The sequence below is a fragment of the Anneissia japonica genome, unplaced genomic scaffold, assembly GCF_011630105.1.
Source record: "Anneissia japonica isolate Jap-2015-1 unplaced genomic scaffold, ASM1163010v1 scaffold287981_len1045443_cov154, whole genome shotgun sequence".
NCBI lineage: Eukaryota > Metazoa > Echinodermata > Crinoidea > Comatulida > Comatulidae > Anneissia > Anneissia japonica.
In genome coordinates, this window is record NW_022695194.1 from 671,448 (window position 1) to 693,859 (window position 22,412).

The 22,412-nt window shown below is 34.3% G+C and overlaps 1 protein-coding gene and 1 long non-coding RNA gene across 2 annotated transcripts; one reads left to right on the forward strand and one right to left on the reverse strand.

Annotated features, from left to right (window-relative positions):
* Positions 1–1,164: 1,164 nt before the first annotated feature.
* On the reverse strand, positions 1,165–3,973 carry LOC117101401. The gene is made up of 3 exons (XR_004444277.1): positions 3,894–3,973; positions 2,001–2,202; positions 1,165–1,476 (listed from the first exon to the last, which is right to left on the reverse strand). It is a non-coding gene; the product is annotated as an uncharacterized LOC117101401 (long non-coding RNA).
* A 90-nt stretch (positions 3,974–4,063) lies between these two features.
* Positions 4,064–8,972, forward strand: LOC117101400 (spindle assembly abnormal protein 6 homolog). Its single transcript, XM_033241379.1, has 2 exons — positions 4,064–4,686; positions 6,361–8,972. The coding sequence occupies exons 1-2, from the start codon at positions 4,228–4,230 to the stop codon at positions 7,738–7,740; spliced, it is 1,839 nt and encodes a 612-aa protein (XP_033097270.1). The 5' UTR covers positions 4,064–4,227; the 3' UTR covers positions 7,741–8,972.
* Positions 8,973–22,412: the final 13,440 nt, after the last annotated feature.

Here is a 22,412-nt window from a genome sequence, read left to right on the forward strand (position 1 = left end):
TCAAGAGGGGAAAACCTTGAATTTTGTAGAACTTAAAAAGTCATTTAAAAGACATTTCCGAAGTCAGGAAAGCTTATTTCCCGCATTCTAGAAATCGAAATTTTCCCGGGGGAACCCGGACCCCTTTTTCTTTGGGGTTCATTGATTCATTGAATCAATTTCAAGAGGGGGAAAACCTGGAATTTTGAAGAAGTTAAAAGTAATTAAAAGACACCTCAGAAGTCGGGAAAGCTCATTTCCCGCCTTCTGGAATCAAAATTTTCCCGGGGGAGAACCTCCGGACACCCTCTCTTTTTTAGGATTTATTAAAAAAAATTGTATGCAACTACTCAATATTTTTTTTTATGTATGTATACACACATAAGGCCTATTTACTGTAATAACAAGTGGAACAATTTACCTGACCGTTTTAAAGAGAGGAAACCTTGAATTTTGAAGAACTTAAAAGTAATTAAGACACCTCAGAAGCCGGAAAAGCTCCGCATTTCCCGACATTTAGGAATAAACATTTTCCCGGGGGTGAACCCCTGGACCCCCTTTTCTCTGAAGCTTATCGATTCATTGAAAACAAAAACGTATGCAACTACTAATTTTTTATTATGTATGTAACACACATAACCGGCCAATTTACTGTAACAAGAATGAGAAAGTTTACCTGACCGTTTTCAAGAGGGGAAAACTTTGAATTTTGAAGAACAAAGTCATTAGACACCTACCTAAAAGATACTTCAGAAGTCGGGAAAGCTCATTTCCCATCATTTAATCAACATTTTCCCTGGAAGAACCCGAACCTCCCTTTTCTCTTTGGGTTCATTGATTCATTATAATAATTTTCAAGAGGGGAAAATCCTGAATTTTGAAGAACTTAAAAGTAATTAAAAGACACATCAGAAGTTGGAAAAGCTCATTTCCCGCCTTCAGGAATCAAAAGGATATCCTTTCGCATATGGAGGGTCTATGTACTACCTCCGACTATGGAGGAAAAAAATAAATGTTTTTTCCTCCATGCTCAGACCCACCATAGTTGGGGCTGAGGGAAGAAAATTCATAATTATGGTAACCTTAGAAGCAGGAAATGGCACTCTTGGACTCTAAAATTTGAGTGGAATTTTCTTTTTTTCTCATTTTTTTTAATTTGGAAAAAAATGTTGGGGGGGGGGGGGTAGGCCGGGCCGGCTTCCCCTCCTACTTGTTCATTTTAGCCGTTATCGGCCCACTGCAGGGCGAAGGCCTCCCCAAGCTGACACCATCCACGTCGTCTGCCCTGTGCAACACTTACCCAGGAAATACAGGCAAAACACATGATCTCATACATCCAACCATGGAGGTATAAAATACGTACCTCCATGCTCCAACTGAATTTATGTCTTCCTCGACCTCGTGTGCCTATTCTGGGAGTCAATTCAGTTGTTAACTTCGTCATCTGTTGTCATTTGTTCTGGCGAGGTGTTCTGCCCTTCTTCATTTCCAATAATACTAATAATAATAATAATAATAATAATAATAATAATAATAATAATAATAAATAATAATAGTAATAATAATAATAATAATAATAATAATAATAATAATAATAATCATTTATATACTATAATAATAATAATAATAATAATAATAATAATAATAATAATAATAATAATAATCATTGATATACTGACTATTACATAATGCTTGCGCGCATGTGTAATATTCAAGATTCAAATTCAGTCATTTATCCTTAATGACGATATTTAGTGCCCACATCATTTAACGGACAAATTTAAAAAATTAAAAATTAAAAAAAAAAAAAAAAAAAAAATTAAATTTAAAATGTTGAAAGATCTTAAAATACGTTAAAAGTTAGAATGTAGAATGACTTAACAATAAATGTCTAACTCAGAATCTCAAGACAAAGTACATTTCGAAAATAAAAAATAATTATCAGCCTATAATAAAAAATGATATTTGTGCGAGAGCCCACAGGATGCTTGTCAATCCACCTGAATGATTTTCGTCCTCACCTCAAAATACATTTTTCTCGTTCTTCTTCCTCTCTATCTCTGACGTTCAATGTCTTCTTCACCTAGGTCCATAATTTCTTCTTCTAACCTGGGGCATTCGGGATATACAAGTATAGGATGCCTTTTTTATTTTTTAAATCATCCTATGTATTCCATTCGCCAAACGTAGATGGAGTGATGAACTTGCAACGTCATCATAAGTCTAAATCAGTTGAAAAAATATTACTGGTAAACTTTTCCTTAAATTAAGGATAGGCCTATCCGTACTTGATCCATCGGGGTTTCCCTTCCCCGGAGACTCTACTATTTACCACGGTGATAACAATAAAATAAGCGGCAAAGTGTAGTTTACCAAGACACGATGAACGGGTCCGTCCCGCCCGACGGCGTCAGAGGCCCACCCGGGCCCCGGGTCTGCACTGCAGTTCTCTGACGGGATCCCAGGGACACTGTCATGGATACTGAGTGGCGGCCTAGGGTAAATTGCAGGGTATGCTAGGTATTGGAATAGGATGTGAGAGGGGCGCTCACGCCCCCCCCCCCCCCCCCCCCCCCCACAAAAAAAAAGAAATACTCGCCCATCCCCAGTCGCATCTCCGCCCACAAATCATGCTCAAGTAGTTACAAATCACCTCAAATTACCTCATTTTGCGATTTATCCCCATTACCTATTCACCGATCCCCCACTTCTTCCACCCCCCCCCCCCCATCAGCTCCTTTCCATTTCAAGACCCTACGTCATGCTAGGACCTGCTAGTAAGAAAAGTTTGTAAGCTTACTACTAGCAATACAAAATCAGATTGTGTTCTATATTCAAAATACAAATGTATGTTATTTTTAATAATGGCATGGTTGTAGGATTTTCTCTTCAAAAGAATTTCTATTCTTGTTTTTGAACAAATTTCAATTAAAATAATGGTAATTCAAAATTTCTTCTATACCGGTCATATTTATGCAAATTTATTTAAACTTTAACTTTTGAGATGAGGCCTATAAATAGGTTGTGGAGGTCATGGTTTGTGAAGAGAAGAGCACGCGTACTCCTAATATTCTCACAATAATAATTAAATTTAAAAGTAAAGACCAGCTGATAAAATAATGCTGCAATGCAGACTCTTAAATATCTAAGGACAACCACTAAACCAAGTTACATGACAATCAATAGGCTGTTTATATAACAAAAATATTAGCATAATGTTTTCATAGTTTAAATTCTTGATATTTTAGAATTTCCGCTTCTCCATAGATGGATTTATTTCAAATAAATTTATTGAAACAGTGTGTCACCCATTTTATTTTCACAAATTCATAAGTAGGCCTGATCCCGTGCTGCACGTAAAATTGAGGTTCCACTTTCGAAAAAGGACAACTGTTATTTGATACTTAGCGAAAGCATTTTACAAACAAATTAATATGCAACGGGTTTTCGTTTTTGTTTAGGAACGGTAAAGGTAAAGGTAGGAGAATAACCCATAGGTAACTGCTATCGGTTTTCCCCCATTTGTATTACTTACCAATAGCCTATGTTAATTTACCATTTTCATGTTTTATTGTTTTTATGCTTCGTATTGCCAGTGTATAGAAGAATTTATATTTATTCAGAAAACAAATAGAATGTAGTACAAAAACTAACGTCGTCCCGTCGTCGAGCGCTCAGTGTTCAACGACGCAGCTACGACAAATAATTAAACATTAAAATATAAATAAATGTTCACAAATATCCGTATTTGAAGGTCTAACTTTGCAACATTAAACTAAATGTACGGACCTAAGCATTTTTTTTTATATATCTGAAGATAATAATATGGCTATAAACCGAGATATCGGTTTGTTAGGCCTATCTCCACTCTTTATCCAAATAATATTTTATTTGAATCATAAAACTAAGCTTACATTTTCTGGAAATTTCACTGCAATCTTCATCCATTACAGCATAGGCTTATAATGTAATCATGAATGCATCAATAAAGGTATTGGGAATAGTACAGGCCACTTACGGTATTATAAATCTACATGGAATTTCCCATAATAATGAATTTAGCTATTGGCGTGTCATACTTTGGGAATTTCCAGAGTAGATATTTATACACTTCCACAGACGCTAGGCTATATGTACTTATAAAGGAGTTAAATCTTGCCACTTTACAATTTTAAACGCCCAAGCAACATCCGGGTCAGGCATTTAGTAAGTACAAAAATCGTCAGAAACATATTGAAATAAATAAAAATGACTGAAAGTTGTGATAATCGAGGCAACACCAAGGGTTGTGCAGGCCCAACCGGGAAAAAGACGACAAAGGATATCGGCCTCTATTATCATCGAGGTAGGACTAACAGCAGGCCTAGCAACAGTACGTTCGAAAGTTTACTCGACGGGGACTCAGTGCAGAAAATACAAGCAGAAATTTTATCCCTTAAAAGCTCCGTTCAAGCAATTAACATACTGAAAATGTTGCTGAAAGACCACGAAAGTGTAATTAAGTCTTTAGAGCAGGAGCTAAAAGAAAACAAGATTTGCATTGAACATTTACAATCCAGGTTACACAGAAATAAACTCGATTCGTCTGTGAACCTCAAAGAACATGAAGTGTTTGTGCCTGGGCACGACAAAGAGGTTTTGAACGAATTGTTGAAAGAAAATATACGTTTGCGAACAATTCTTAATGCAAACTACAGTTCTGAAGAGGTAGGCCTAAGTTGTTTTTTTTTTTAAATATTTATAAATCGTTTGCTCGTAGTAGCCTGTATATTATAATGATGAACTATTGTAATACTTGTCTAGGCCTAGCTTAGGCTCTAAAAAATAGCCACGTTGAAGCAAGGAGGTATAATAATATATTGTTATACCTCCTTGGTTGAAGCTAACCAAGCTTAATGAAGCCCAAGGCCTAGGCTAGGATTTAGATTGTGAAATAACCTAATAATAATATGTGTGTACAGTATTTTTAAAATATATTTTTGGAAAAAAAAAATATTTGATTGTCATTCCCATTTCTCCTCTATTTACAAGCTAATTAAAAAGTCAACCACTGTTTGTGTGCTCTAACTCTGGCATACTGTACAATACTATTTATTAATACTATCAACTAGCCCCCAATTGGCTACCAGTTGGGCAACAAATTCACTAAATATAACAGTTATTTATTCAATTTTCTGTGGCATCTGATCTCTTCGAATATAATATTGCGCTATGGTATATCATAATTTCTCCACTTCTCCAACAAATGTAACTTCGTGGCAAACAAAACTTATAAAAGAGTTAGTGCGTCAAATGTACCTTTCATTTTTGCTGAGGGAGCTATTATGTATAATGTTCTTTTTGGGTATTTTATTATGTGAACCTCATTGACACCATAGCCATATACTGTACTGTATGAATTAAATTTAGTGATCAGTGCTACTGCCTGGTATACAAAATTTCCATATATGGTACAATTTAATTTATAGCAGCTTACAGCTTAATTTTCTTCAAAGCAGATATTTGGCTGAGTATCAAATAACAATTTTACACATATATTTGGCAAAAATTATTCACCATGAATGTACTTCCTTGATTTTATTATTATGTACCTTATCCGACCAATGAGGTGCAAAGCATGTGTATTGCATTGCTTCACTTGACATACTGTTGAGATTAAATTCCCTCTAAGAGAACTGGTTAGAACCGGTTGTCACGGAAATTCCCTCACTATTTTTAATACAGTCACTGTAAAGTATAAGTCTATCTGTAACGGCTTGTTAAAGAGGCACTGTGGCGGTTTCAATACAAAAGACTTCAATACAATAATGGAACATTCCTGAAGTAGAGTGAATGTGAATGGTTCAAAAGGTTAAATCATATAATTGTGTCATACAAAGGTCACTTAATAAGAAAAGGTCACTTAGTAAAATATTACACTGCCTTTAGATACTTATAACTGCCGTATGTAAACAAAATTTTCTACACAGTTTAAAGTTGGAATATATAGATGCTGGTACAGTATAAACCATAATGAGCTGATCAATATTCAATGCATAAAATACATTGCCTGTTACTGTGTGTACTACTTTAGGCCTACTCAGTGCTTTTTCAATGATTGTTAATCTGATAATAATTGTAAATTACTGTTTGCAGTATTTATAACCCAGAAATGTTTAGTATAATGTGTTTCAGAAGAAGTAATTCCTTTAAAGTGTCAAATTTAAGCAGTATGTCATATACTGTATTTGAGGTCAAATAAGGTCAACTTGAAACTGTAACCAGTCAAAAAATATATTTTGTTTTCAACTTTTTATTATTTATAGTTCATATAACAAGTAATATTATGTTATTTTAAAGACAGTAATAATTATATATATATATATTTTTTTTTTTTATTAGGTTGCAGAAGCAAAGAAAACAATTAGTGAACTAAGGTCAAAGGTTAGTGAATTGTCTAAAGAACTGAATTTAAAAGAGACAGATTTCAATGACTATCTGAAAGCTATGAAATCTTCTGACTCTGAAAAGGATGTTATGATTAGTAAGTTAAAATCTGAGTTAATCCAGTACTACAAACAACGTAGCTATGATGATGATGTCCGTTTCACATTGAGCGGGGAGGTTGCCCAGATGAGGTTAAAGATTGAGATATTGGTGACACAGATGGGTAACATGGCTAAAGAATTAAAAGATTATGAAAAAATAGAAAAGGAAATTGCTAAAGAAAAGAGGTTGATGGAGAAAGAGAGTAATGATTCTGGTCTGAGTTTGGAGGATCAGTGCAAGAGCCTGAAGGAACAGACATCAAGTTTATCTAGAGAAAACACCGAATTAGCTAAACAATTAAAAGACGTAATTAGTATGAATACCAGATGGCAAAAATATTCTGACCAACGTGAAGCACATGTTATAAAATTAACAGGAGAAAATCAAGTAGTAATATCACAAAATAAAGTCTTGGAAAGTGACTGTCAAGAATTGCGGCAAAAACTTCAGGAATCTCAGAAATGTTTAAAACAGAAGGAAAAAGAGCAAAAAGAAAGTGTTGATGCTGCTGTGTTAAGCTTGGAAGCAGATTTAGGTAGAGCTAATGAACACAATGCAAATCTTCAAAAGCAGATTGCAACACTTCAGAACGAGAGTAAACAGCGACGGGTGTCATCTCAAGATTCTGAACGCATTATGCTTTTGGAGCACCAAGTAAAGATGCTAACAGAGGACTTCAATTTAGAAAGGAAAGACCGCACTAATCTTCAAGAACGTCATCAAAAACTAATAGAAAAGAACGATCAACTTACTGAAATCATTGTTGGACTCCAACAAAAAGATTTAAGTAGTAAACAACAACAATATCAACAACAATATCGACAACAGTATCAACAACACTATCAACGAATACAGCCTCGATTTGACCCAATGGTCATGCAAAGCAGGTGTGGTTATGACAACACATTTGCAAATCAGAAACATAATTTTCCTGATGAGGTAGAGGTAGATGGACTAGGAGGTCAAGATTTCGCTGATTTCGATGTAACTGATGATAGTGGTTTAAGTAGTAGGAAAAATGATAGTCCAGTAAATAGGTTTGATTTAGGCCAACAGGCCGCTCGAAATGATGGCACCAACGATGGGGATAATGCTGATGCTAATAGTTTGGAGGAAGAACAGCTGTTGAGATGCCCCCGGTGTTTCCGAGGGTTTAAGATTTTGGATCATGCCTTGTTAGTTGATCATGTCACAACCTGTGACGGACAGGATGATGATCTAGAAATTGGTTGAATTTGAAGTACTCAAAACAATTAAATTAATATTTTGCAAATACAGTATTCAGTAGCAATATAATGGTGCTATAATAATCAACAGTTAAATAATAACAAAAGAAAATATCAATACTAGACAAAATTTACAATTCAATAAAGTGTTTAAAGAAAGATGCTATTATGCATGTATTCAATAATTCATGGTGGTGCTACAATAATTAACAGTTAAATAAACAGAAGAAAATATATCAATACCAGAAAAAAATTTTCAATTCTATAAAAAGTCTTCAAAGAAAGAAGGAGATTGTGTTATCAAACTTGTATTATTTTGACTACTGTATTTATTTTTTGGCCAGTATTTGACCTATTCAGTACTTCATTTAAATTGGTGCTTCCTTAGTCACAGGGTATAACTATTGTATTCACTAGCAAGTGCAATGTTCCTTTCAGTATTAAAAAATGAACGCTGCTTTGAACTAACTTGAAAAGTTATGGTTTAAATTCTTCCGTCCAACCCGCAACAGTATTATGCAAATCGATGGTGCTTTAGTTAACTTTTATACTTTATTATATTGAATACTTCAACTTAAAATACTTTAACTTATGCAATATATAAAGTGATATAATTGTATTACATTATTTAAACATTATTAAACGGAGAAAGTAACAGTTTTGTCTTAATACTTTGATGTTAGTTTTTCATGGATAACATTTTAAGGACTTTATATGTGGGCCTATACAATTTTGGCTTCAAATTTCCTACTGGAAAAAAGGAACGTTCTGTTTCAATTTAATATTTAGAAAATATCGAAAAAGTTAAATGCTATTGCTTTTAAGGTTTAAAGTGTTTCCTTTATTGTTAATGATTTGAATTATGTAATGATTTCATTAGTTTACTGTTTTTTCAACATTTAAAAAGATAATAAAATTAAATATTTTGAAGTATAGGTCTATATGATTTTGACTTAAAATGCCCTAAGCCATGTTATGTTGTATTTTTAAACTTTACTAGAAATGTTTAATTTCTATTTTGCGAAAGAAGTTATTGTTAATGCAAGTTTGCATGATTAATTTAAAAGCATATCTGTATATATTGGAGAAGTAAATATGTTTGCTTGTTAAATTTTACTTTGGTTTTCATAATACAGTTTACATATAAAAGAAATTATTTTTGTAATTAATGCACACTCATTTCTTGAAGTGGTGTAGAAAAAATATTATTAAAAATAATAAAAATAAATTATTTAACTTGATACAATCTCGTTATTTCATTGATTATTCATGTTAAGAATAGAAAAAGTCAGTCGAGAGCTGTAGAAAGTTGGTTTTATTTGCTAGACCAAGGTCTAGTTTAGCTAAAACAAATGCTATCCCTTATATATCAGCTATTGAATATTGGTCTAGTTTTAATGTATCTTTTTGATAGCCTAGCCCTAAAATACTCAAGTCCCGGACCCAGGACGAACAACTTTTTACAGCCCTGCAGTTACAGTATAAACACAAAACAATAATAATATTATATTCATTTATTTCCTCAAATACAGTGGAGCAAAGCCATGGTGGAACAAGGTTCCTACACAAGATTTGGCAGTCCCAACATCAAAGAAAATAACAGATGACAAAAGCGTCTAGTCACACGCAACATAGAGACCCATATTACATTTTACAAAACGATACATTGAGAACAGAATAATCAAGAGATGAAAAAAATTGCATTTAAATATTATTTATGGCTGTTGTGTGAACAAATGAAGTATTGGAGAGAAAGAGTGGGAGATAATGCTCTGAATTGATAATCAGTTTCCTTACACCAATTTCAACACCCCCATCCCCGAAACATTTAGTCATACAGTACATAATTTATTAAATTGTCTATAGGCTTACACTTACTACAGGCGTAACATTATCAAGTCTACGATGCTCAGATATATAATGTTAAATATTCTTTCACTACAATTTCTAAATGATATTTTCCTTTTGTCGTTCCAACAAAAAGAAAAAAAAAACAAACCAACAACTGACGATGACTCTTTCAAAAGAGAATGAAGAAGATGCATGGTTGCGGGATCACTTGTGCTTGGCGCCAGGTCCGACTATTACATTTATTGTTTGAGAGGTGTTCTGTTTTGGGAGAGAATATCCAATTAGTTTATCTTTGTAAGTATCCACTCATGGACTACCAACATCTCCATTGATTAGTCTAATTTATAGGCATAACGTTACCAAGTATACGATGATCAGGTTATAATGTAGAATATTCAGGAATTAAAAAAAAAATTGAATATGCATTATTAAACATTGATTTAAAAAAAAAAACCAAGAAAACATGATAATAAAATATTAATGATTATGTTATAATGATTCCCTACTTTGAACCGAGAGACGGGGTCAGGTACAAACTCTTTAACATCTGGAACGCTGTTTTATGGTCACATGTACCAAGTGCATGTGTCACAGAGTGACACGACAGCAACAATTTACGAACGGTTGGCTGAAGAAGACAGAAGTGTCTGTTAACAAATTCCACAGTAAGTGAAAATTATTATGTTGAAATAAAAGCTTAACCTTTTCTAAAATGATTGATATGTATAGTTTGATTAAAATAATAAATATATTGCACTGTACTGTCTCCAAAGTGGGAATTTATTTCAAATAAACATGCAGTAGGCCTTGTCCAAAACATTGTACTGTGCCGTACAAGATTAAACATTGAACAGATATAAACTTATTGACTATATATAACTAATATCATTTTTCCGTCTTATGACGAAATTTGCATATTTAACTAATTTTAATATTGTAGCTTTATTTTCAGATGACATCAACATAACAAAATCATTAGGATAGAAATAAAAATTTGAAATAAAACGGGTTTTTTTTAATTCGTTATAATAGGTACAATATAATCGAAATGAAATTCGTCTTATATTTGGTTTAACGAAAATAATTTACAAATTCTTTATCTCTTGGCTTTGCTTTTCATAACTACTACTACTACTACTACTATTATTATTATTATTATTGTTATTATTATTGTTTGAAGGTTTGCATGGCGAAGTACAGTAATAACATATATACAGTTGTTGAAGCTGGCGGTACACCACGTAGGTAGTTCTGAAAAGTTGAGAAAGTCTCAACTTTTCAGAAATACCTACGTGGTAGTTAGTTCTGAAAGGTTGAGAAAGTCTCGACGTTTCGATTGAGATGCTTCAATCGTCTTCAGGAAAATAATATCTGATGTTATTATTACAATTTATAATATTATTCTCCTGAAGACGAAGCATTTCAATCGAAACTTCGAGAGTTTCTCAACACAACAGTTCTTTTCAGAACTACATACGTATATTATTATTATTACTTTATTATTATTATTATTATTATTATTATTATTATTATTATTATTTATTTATTTATTTTTCTTTTTATTATCTATTTGTAAAATCATCATCATAGAAAAGATAAGTTGTACATGATACATAAAAAAGTGTAATTCTTGATGAAGTCATAATTTCATAAATTTCTGATTTTGGCTGAAGGCATAACCAATAACTCGCAGCGTCATTGTGCTGAATTGATGGGCGTGGTCCGGTAACTAGCCGCCTTAAAAAAGCGCTTTCTCATGTTCATATATAATACAATACAATACAAAAAACTTTATTTCTGGCATGTCTTTGGAATAATTTGCAAAAAAATGGAGGAAACTAAAGTAGAAAACTTATGAGGTGCTTCCCCCAGGACATTTAAAAAATATTAATCGCATTTTCCTTAAGACACAAGGCTAAAAACGAAAAGAAAAAAAGTAAATACATATACCATAAAGGAACGGATTTTAGTTAGTTGATGAAATTAAGAGAAAATCTTTTCTTTTTTAATATTTTCTTTTTAATTGAGAAAGGCATTGAGAAAGGTACATGTTTTAAGATTATTGTCAAGCGAATTCCAAAGTTTAACTCCAACTGTTGAGATACATTGCAATTTTTTGTGGTTCTTACTGTATTTAGCTTAAATACATTTCTTTGTCTTGGTACTATTAACTGTCTGGGGATACGAATGTAAAGAATTTCTGCAAAGTAATGGCAATAAAGTATGATGCGCTTTAAACATAAAAATAACAGTTTTCATTTCAATTATTTGTTCAAGTTTCAATAAGTTCAATTTAGTGAACAGGGGATCAGTATGATCTAAAAAACAAGCTTTAGTCCTACTTATAATTCTAATTATTCTTTTTTGTTTTAAAACTAAAGGAACTAAATTTGTTTTATAAGTATTCCCCCATACTTCGGTAAAATAATTTAAATAAGGGAGAAATAAGGAGCAATATAAGGTATGTCCGATTATTCAAACTTTGATTGGCTTTATAGATTATTGCTATACATTTAGATAATTTCTTGGATACATTTAAAATATGCTCTTTCCAGTTCAATTTGTGATCAATTATAACTCCAAGGAGCTTAGTTACATACACTCTTTCAATGTTTCTATTGTTTATACTAATGGTATCATTCAAATTTTTAAAAATCATTTCCACATTATCGGATAACACGTAAAGCAACTTCAGAAATTAATGTATTTTTGTCTTCGCCACTCTGATAACTAAATGTCACCACATCCAATATGACATAATACATGATATGAACCCGCCATATTTCATTTCTTTCAGTTTATTGTATATATAAATGATAATGGAGAAATTATTAGACATAATATAGATAATTATAATAGGACGATATTAAAATAGTTTATAAAGAAACTATGATAATATTGATTATTATATAATAATGATGATAATATGGATGATAAAAGTAAAATGATATTCAAGTTAATAAAAATACGATGATAATATAGATGAATAGTAAAATAATAAATATGATTATAATGATGATATGATAATAAGATGATATTACTTATTGATTTTTAATGATATATGGGGCGTTGTTGTTGCTGTTGCTGCTGATGATGATGATGATGCTGATTATGATGATGATGGTGAAGTTGGTGATAGTGATAATTATAATGATAATAAGGCGGATGAAACTAATAATGATATAATATAGGGGATAATCATGACAATGGTGATCATCAAGAAAATATGATAATGATATACAGTAAGGTGATGTTAATAATTTCAACTTTATTTCATACTTTCAATCCAAAATAGAAAAAATATATTCTTAAAGAAATGTCTTGCATGTAGAACCAAAAATGTTACGATAGCATGAATATCACTATCATCCACACCCCCAGATATGAAACCATATTGTAGTACTTAATTTTCGTATTACTATACCTCATCGTGTTAAGGTTTTACTATACCTCTCATGTTAAGTACCGTAGATGATATCTTTCCTCAGGTCTGCATAATGCATGACGCGTCTGCATAATGTATGACGCGTCTGCATAATGTATGACGCGTCTGCATAATGTATGACGCACGGAGCAATAAGCTAAATACCACATCGTGACAGCCAAGAGTTGAATTAACATATTTTTACACACTGACATCTGATAAAAATGTGTAATAGATATGAAATATTCTGCAAATATGATGATGATGATAATATAAATGATAATTATATAGGTAATTATTACTGTAACAATTAAAATTGAAATAGACGACATTGTACAGTGAATGATATAATATAGGTCGAATGTTACAGTATTGCGATGGTAGGATATAATATGTATGTAAATTATGATATTAACATATTGTTATTCTTAATTTGTTTAGCCAACTGGCACTGCAAAAATGTTGGTAATTGATGATTTAAATGAAATACACCATGACGCTGACGAAGATCCAGTGGGATCGAAAGGCTTCGTCCAAAAATGGAAATATCGTGAGTTTATTTACATTACACATATTAAAATGATGATTATAAGATCATGATAACAATAATGTAGATGATAATACTATAGTGGAGATGACAAATAGATGCCGCACTTTACCGTATACCAACCGTACCGTAGCATGTAGATGAAGATAAATGGATGATGAGTGTGTAAAATACAGAAATTTGTACTGCAACTTTTCCTATGGATATATGGCGCGGCGGCAGATGATCGTACTGCAATACACGATGGTGATGATGATCTTGATGATAATGAAGATGATGATAATAATAGTAATAATAATAATAATAATAATAATAATAATAATAACATGTATGTAATTTGACGTACTGTGGAGTGTATACCTGGATACAATACTAGAATGATGATTCTAATATGACGAGAACTTTTGTTAACACATTATTTAGTGACTATAATATGCATATAATATAGATAATTTCTGTATAGAGATGTATACAGGCCTTGCATATTCTTTTATTAACACATTTTTTTATATTATTAATTTTAAACATGTTGGGTGATTATGTAGCATATTATAATAGATGATAATATAGATAATTTATATACATATTTCTTTTTATTTAAACATTATATAGTACAGGGAGGCTGTATTTATGCAGTGGTTTTCTGAGGCCTAAACCTCAGAAACTAAACTTACCACTGTTATTATTTATATAACATTAGAGAAATTTTTACTTAGGTACAGTTAAAGAGCACTGAGTATCAGAATAAAACACTCTTAAATGCCAATTAGGTTAAGAATTACATTGTAAATAGAAAGAAAAAGGAAAGAGATAGTTTACTAAATCATAATAGAGATAGGTATCAATGAGGAACAGCAATGTTATTCTCTTTTTTTTTTTAATTTCTCTTTCATATTGTAGTGTTCCTTTATAAGGAATTCGGAAATTACGATCTTCTAGATAGTATCTTGGAACTAACATCATAGGTCTATGTGTGTGATTATTGTTTCCTAATTTGGATTGCTGAAGATGATCTATTCCTTGTGTCGTGTTTACTTGTAATATCCAACAACATTTTCACTCCATCAAGTAAGCAGGCCTGTATAAGAATCCATAATTATGTAAATGACTTCTCGTATTTTCAAGTGGGTAATCCGCGACGTCGATAAAATAGTGAAATATTAGGCCGTCTTGCGACGGTCGTACTACTAACCCCGCTCCCTGTGAGCGTACGACGCGATGCCGTCTGCTGATTGTCGGTGGTTGTCTAAATGGATCTTCATTAAAAACGAACGGTTGCGTGCGCGCGTCATGGCGTTTCGTTTTCGCGTCGGCCGATGACCGTTACGGGCGAAGTGAGTTCATCTGTCACTGAAAAGATGGTTTCATGGTTTCATTCATTTTTTTTTTCTTTTTTTATTGTCATCAACCATACAACAGTTGGCAACGTTGAATGGTTGATGACAATAAAAAAAAAACAAAAAAACGACAACTATGGTAACCACTAAGAGGGTGTAAACCTTTTTGGTAACCACATACAAATATCAAACACAATACTAAGTCTTATACCAATATAATTTTAAGGCACTGCCAGCATTGTTCGGAGAGAATAGTTATACAGGAAGTAGGTCAAGGTTTTGTAATTGTTTAACAAAGCATGGGATCGATTGTATTGGCGGTGTGTGCGTGAAGAATGTGATATGACTGAGTTTGCGCACTGTGAACGAAATTTGCTGACGAATATCATGAATGTAAGCATTATGCCGCCTGCCACTGATATCCATGGTGGCTTAGGTTGTGACGAAGGAGAAAAGCAATATAGAGTAAGTGCCTATTTGAAATGTCAATACGATGAAGACTCTTTTCAGAACCACCCACGTAACCCATCGAACATTCTGTAAAATGTAACACTGCTATTCGGACTCGGTAAATACTGTATACCAGTCACCATGAGTCAAAAATCATAATCATTACACAGTACAGTCTGTGATTCAGTTCATACACGTTCCGTCATATCCCGATCTAAATTTAGTATGTGATTAAAATTAGTACCTGATGACTGCCTCATATTAATCAAACTCGCATCATATATATAATGAAAACATTGTTGTTAAAATCCGTATTTTGACACGTCGGGCCTAATCCTATAATCCACAATCTAGTATTGTACTATGTGCATTTTTATTTTGTCAAAATGCTATAGTGATTATAAGTATGCATAATAGGCATGCAGTGTTGTAAGTGCTTATAAGATCTCACTGGCTAAAAGCCAGGAGTCATATTTTTGGAGGGGCCCCAGGCAGGATATTCATCATCGTGATACTTTGCTCCAAATGAGGCCGAAAGTGGGGCCATTTAAGGAGCAGATAAAAACGTAGAAAAAAAAAATGTATACGACAAGACTTCGAAGCCGGCCGACAGGACTTTTCCTCGTACCTCATTGGACACTAACTCCCCACACCCACATTATAATTATGGTCCGATTAAAATCATCATTATCTACTCTTTGAACTTCTCCAGGGATGATGTCCCTTGACAACGCTGGTTCTTCTTATGGAACAGAAGGCGCCTGCCGTGCCTTCTAGACATTCGACTGTTTTGACACCCTCTTTAAGAAAAATTACCACCTAATATTATATAACCACATCCCTATGTGACTTAGACCATAAAAATGTCCTTGTAATCAGATTTTACGTACAATTCCACATTTTTTTTTTATTGAATTGTTGACATTTTAGGTAAAACGCGTTGAATTACGTTATAAATTGTAATATTACTTGACAGGAAAAATGCCAGACTATTATTGGCTAAGCAGACTATATGATGTGCTAAGTATCATTTTCTGTTAATCACATTAATAACACAAAGATAACGTGACAGGATATATACGCGACAATCTATACGTGCCGATTACGTGTGCACATTATGTCATTGTTGTGTTGTTATGGAATATGTGTTTAGCGGTGGATACACATAACTAGTTTTCTAGTACGGTTATACGATCAAGATACAAACTATTTGGTTCCTAATTATTTAGTTACATTTTTATTTCGTTACTTATTTTATTTAGATAATTTAGATTTTTTTCTATATTGTATAAAAACATACAAGTATCGAAATGGACATAGAGAGCATTTATGTCCTTAATAGAATAACCACATGGGATACTTTCTATATCTGTTTATAAACTTATTGTATGCCTATTATATGTTTATTAAATTATAATAAATAAATAACCATGTCAATAGAAATAGGCCTATAGGCCTATATAAAGCTGTATTCATCAGGAGTAGTAATGCATATAACATTAATACAGCTTTGAATTATATTAAATTACTATATCTATACGTTTTACAATTCGTAATTGAATTTCGAGATCGAGTGTTTATTCGGTCTATATTATTTTGCCTTGTATTTCGCTTTCGGCCAATGGTCAAAATTCAGTACGGTAATCATTTAAATCAAATTAAGGCTATCATCTATATAATTGTGAAAGGCGTGTGATTTTTTTTCCATAATGCGGCCTTCTGTCCCTTCCAAAAACTCACACAAAAAACAACACGCACACTGCAAAATTTGCTGATATTTCATAATAATAATTTCATAAATAAAATTTGTTCAGGTTATCATTCGTGCCTCACTGACAATATACCTTTCCGGAGTGTCAATCAAACTTAACAACTGACTAATCAGAACAGCGCTAGGAATACGCGCGCGTCTTACAAACACACGTGTTGTCCCACAAACGCACGTGTTCGCGTATGTTTTAACACAGCTGACTTGTGGGACCTTAGCAACAATATCCAAGGGGCGGAGCTTAGCGGAAAGGTCCATTAATAGCCTATTATGCTGTTTTTTTTTGTTTTGTTTTTTTTGTTTTTTTCGTTAAACCTACACTCACTTCTGTTTCGCCTGTTTTAAAACCAGTGGATTGATGTTTTTTATGTATTAATATTTAATTAAGAATAAGACTATTGGAAAATAGAAATGAAAGGACGTCCCGGACGAACAAGAACAGAGCAGATGCCATAAAAAGTGTTGACTGAGCTGATAATGAAGTGACTGAAGAAAACATCACCGCAACAACCGGGTACTGCACTGCATCCAACCCACGGAGGGGAGATGGGACATGATGGATGAATCGATGGATTGTTGATATTTGTTATCATAAGATGTGGCCCTGTGGCCTATATTATTATTGGGCGGTAAAGTCGGTATTGGGCTGCTTGTGTTGACGCTTAATCGAATCCACGTAGGCTAATCATAACCAACATTAACTGACTTAAAAGCCTATACAGAGGAAAATAAATTGCTTAATTGTATTTTATAACTATTTAAACTGAAAATTGAAACAGAAAACACTTTTTTAATTTATCGCTAACTAACAGACGTTTTAATACACCGTTCTTTTAATGACCTCTTAAAGTTCTGGCAGGAAGTTTAAAGACTAAAACGAAGCGTTTATAAATCATCGATTTTTTTTATGTATTTGTGAGTTAAAAAAACTTAAACTTCTGTTGTTTTTTTCAACATTTTATTTTCTTTTATTTTTCTTTTTAATTTTTGATGTCTCCCATCCATAAATAATTCCCATGGATTAATTATGTAACCATGCATAAGTGATGATTATAGGGAATTATGAACTCACAGAAAATGCATTTAACATCCGGGTTATTGACCACCGTTGTTACCAACAAAACGTGTGTTTCGAAATACCGGTATCTAACGGAGACATGCGCTCTTTCACGTCTTGATACGGAATGTTTACCATTAATCGGTTTAAATAAATATGACTATGGCCTGTGGTTTAGGGTCCGTTAGCAAAGTATAAATAGGCAGCACACGAGCATGTAATTTACCAATGAATCGGTTTCACTGTCGTTCACACATTATGTTTTACATTTCAGTTTTGAGTACGTGTATAAAGGGCACAAGCCATCATCGACCATTTTATGCAAGCAACTGTTCAAGACTCCTCGTAATAACAGTTAAAACTCTCGTGGGGAGGCACCTTCAATGGTCAATTTATGATTATGGCACGTCAAAGTGGCCGGAAATAGCACTCTCAGACAAACTTTAATTAGGCCTATGATTTTTCTTTTTTCTCCATTTCTTTTATAATTTTAGGGGGCTCCCCCCCCCCTTCAATCCACCACTGTGAAATTATAGTTTAGTCCTTTACAAACAGTAGGCCTACAATCACTGGAGCTGATAATTTCGAACAGATTTCGTAGCACATTATTAAAAATCAACGGGTAGAAGAGTGGGCAAAATATGTAATGCATACTATAGCATTTCGCTTATAATTAGGAACGATTTTAGTGAAATAATAGGTTTTAAAAAGTGGAGTTTTTGAAATTTGGTGGTCCAGGGGCAGAGGCCTGGAGCGTGTTTGTAAGAAAAGCGACAAAGTAGCATTTTGAGGGTCTTGCATAATAGATTTCATGAATATTTCATTTAAATTTTCATTAATTTGGATGTTTTTGGGACCTGAAAAAGTAACGTTATTATGTCCTGTACATCTGCAGGCCTATAGATAACATTCTTCATATTATATAGATCAATCTGCAATCACCGGAGACAATCAATTTCTAACAAATTTCATACCACATTATTAAAAATCAACAGTTAGAAAAGCTGGCAAATATATAATGCAATGCATGCTATAGCATTTTGTGATAATTAGAAACGATTTTGTGAAATCATAGGTTTAAAAAGGGGACCTTTTGGAATTTGAGGGGGTGCGTCCGCACCATCTGCACTCCCCCCCCCCTCCCCGCCTACGGGCCTGTATATTACTCTATGACTCTTTAATATTTGGCAATTAATTATTGAAATGACATAAAAAAAATCGAATACTTCGTGTAGTAATAATCATGTCTTGTTAATTATCGTATCGTGTAGTCGTTCGTTATCGAAATTCTAGTAGTGTCTACTAATGTTCAATATGATGTTTTGTGAGAAAAATAAATAAATTTCAAGGAAACAGCCTTATATAATATAAATCAAACAAAGTTAGTTTGTTGGGGAAATTTCAAGATATTAACAAAATAGAAATATAATGCAAAAGGATCGGTTCAGTCTATTTCTAGGACTGTGGAAAACCTAGCAAAATTCCAAAACGATTGATCTGTCGATTATCGCTTTCATAATCATTCAAGAGCATATGTTTGAGGTCACTGATTTCTATATTTAGCAGCTGCGTAAAAACCCAAAGTAGGAAGATTCTGTTAAGAGCGCCCTCTTTTGACAGATATGGCACGCCATTGAGAATTGCAGTTGGGAGCCAGTACGATCCGCATTAGCGCATTTTGGTGGTGAAGCCGCCATGTGAGAAAAATTGGCCGTTCAGGAGCAAACGTATTTTTTTCCCAGCAGAATATAATATAAGACTCTAAAATCTATTTCAAAGCCCTAAATTGTTTGAGTATGGACCTAAATGAGCATGGAGGAATATTGAGCTTCCATTTTGTTTGGTATCCCCTTCCACGTCGGGGGACATTGGCCAACACGTCGGAAAAATCTGGAGCCACTAACTCTTCTTGTCGTTATATAATCGACTATTTCGAAATATAAGTAGCATTATTACTGCTTGCTACCTCTACAGTTGCTTCTACAACTGCTACTAATACAGAGACTATTGCTGCTTCTACTGTATGCTCTACTGCAACCTCTGCTAGCTGCATCTGCTGCAACTGCAGTTGTTGCTTCTTTATCTGCTACTACTGCATCTGCTGCTACTGCATCTTCTAGCTACTGGACCTGCGGCTACTGCATCTGCTGCTACTGCATCTGCTGCTACTGCATCTGCTGCTACTGCATCTGCTGCTACTGCATCTTCTGCTACTGGACCACCTGCTGCTACTGCACTGAGCTGCTCAGTGGCGTAACGACTATTATATGCGCTATCGTGCGGTGGTCCTCAAGGCCCGACCCCTAGGGCCTTTAGTGTCATCGATCTAGCACTTTGACCCAAAAGGGCTTTGTTGATAGATAAGAGTATCATATTATATCCAGTGGAGGATTAAAAGTGGGGGTGTGGGTGATAAAGACCCTCTATCTCTTAATCTATCCAAATTTCTCATATTTAGCCTAAATGGGTAAAATTAAAAAAAAAAAATGGTTCAAGATTTTTCATATTTTTTGCGTAAAATGTGTCAACTTAAGAAAATGGGTCCACATTATTTGAATTTACGCGTAAAATGGGTACATCCTGATATTTTCCTCCACGGTTTGAAAACCTTGGCTAAGGCATTTGACTGCAACTGCTGCTGCTGCTACTACTACTACTATTGCTGATGTTGCTGCTAAAGTGCCCACTACTATTCTACTACATTTCGCGGTGCAAGGCCATCGGAGTGCCCCTCCTGCCATGGTACCGTACACAATTAACTACTCATACACACCCTATTTCCCCCGGCATGTGACGGCCGTCGTGGTGTCCCTGGACACAAGGAAATCAGGGTGGCACCAGAATTTGCCCGACGTGGTGGGGGCCAACAAGGGGTCAGATTTCCCCGACGAAAGCAAAGTGGGCGTGGTCGAGCTGCGATTAAAATGTTTCGAAAGTGGTCCGGGGGGGGGGGCTATGCTCCCGAAAATCTTAACAATTTAGGGGTTTCAAAGACTTATTTTAATCGATTTCAGAGTCTACTAATATGCAGAAAATATATATAGGCCTAATTTTTTTTCTCCCGGACGAATTGTGCTTTTTCTCCCGACGGAGTGGGGAGTTTGGACTCTGGCCCCTCCCGCTGGCGCCACCCCAGGGCGTCAGCTGCGAGTGAAGTAGCCATTGATTGGGGTTGGGCTGGTCGATTTTGTCTCTAGCATGGTAAACGGTCCAGGGTCGAAGGCCCTGATCGAAAGATCTGGCGAATTAGTTTCGGAATGTGTTGAGAGTTGTTATAAAGAAAGTCTAGAATCTCTAAATCTATAGGCCTAACGATTTTGCTTTAGGCATCGCTTTAAAAAATACATTAAACTAAAAATATATATTTATATTCTAACTGGAGATGCTCATTTTTTTCATTGACACTTCATAATGCAGGCCACACTTCGAAGCCTTTGGCAACCTAAGCCTTATGGTGACTTGTAGGATCATATCAAGGTAGGCTTATTAGACGAGAGTGGCTCTAGGATATAATTTATGGGAGGGGGGGCGCTAAAATTTCCGACTGGTGGGGTTAAGTATTTATGGGTGTAACTATTAGCGCACAGCTTTATCTGAGGGCCGAAGGCCCGAGCCGGGTGTGGGTATGGGAGGTGGTGTCCCCTCCTCCCAAAAAGAAATTAAAAAAAAAAACTTTGGGACTTCTAGATGTTCTGCTTGACTGTTTAGACCCAGACAAGGAGATTGCTGAGACTGATTTGGCTTGGCGTATGCAGTACAGTACTGGAATAGAAAAACTAGGCCTATTTTTTTTGTTTTGGTCCAACTGCCCGACGAGATTCGGCCGATGGGGAGGGGGCTTGGCAAACCGGGAGGTGGAGCTTTATTCCCTGCCCCGCCCCCACACCCTGCTGGCGCCGCCCCAGCTATTAGACCTATTTGACTGGATAGCAGAGAAATCTTAATAATCCAGACTTTTCGTAAAAAAGACAATTGTATTATGAAATGTCCGCGGCGCTGGCGGAATTACGAAATGACCTGGTTACGAAATGTAGACCCCCACCTCAAATGACTACGGGTATATATACTTTAGAATCTATTTTGCTAAAGCACAAATAACTAAAGTTCAACTTTTTCATGTAGAAGGCTAATTTAATTGACATCAGTCGAGTCAGATAAATGGAATGATAAGATAAGCATGTAACACTATCACATGACCAATTAGGAGTCTGGTTGGTCTATCCATGGAGGAAATATATTAATATA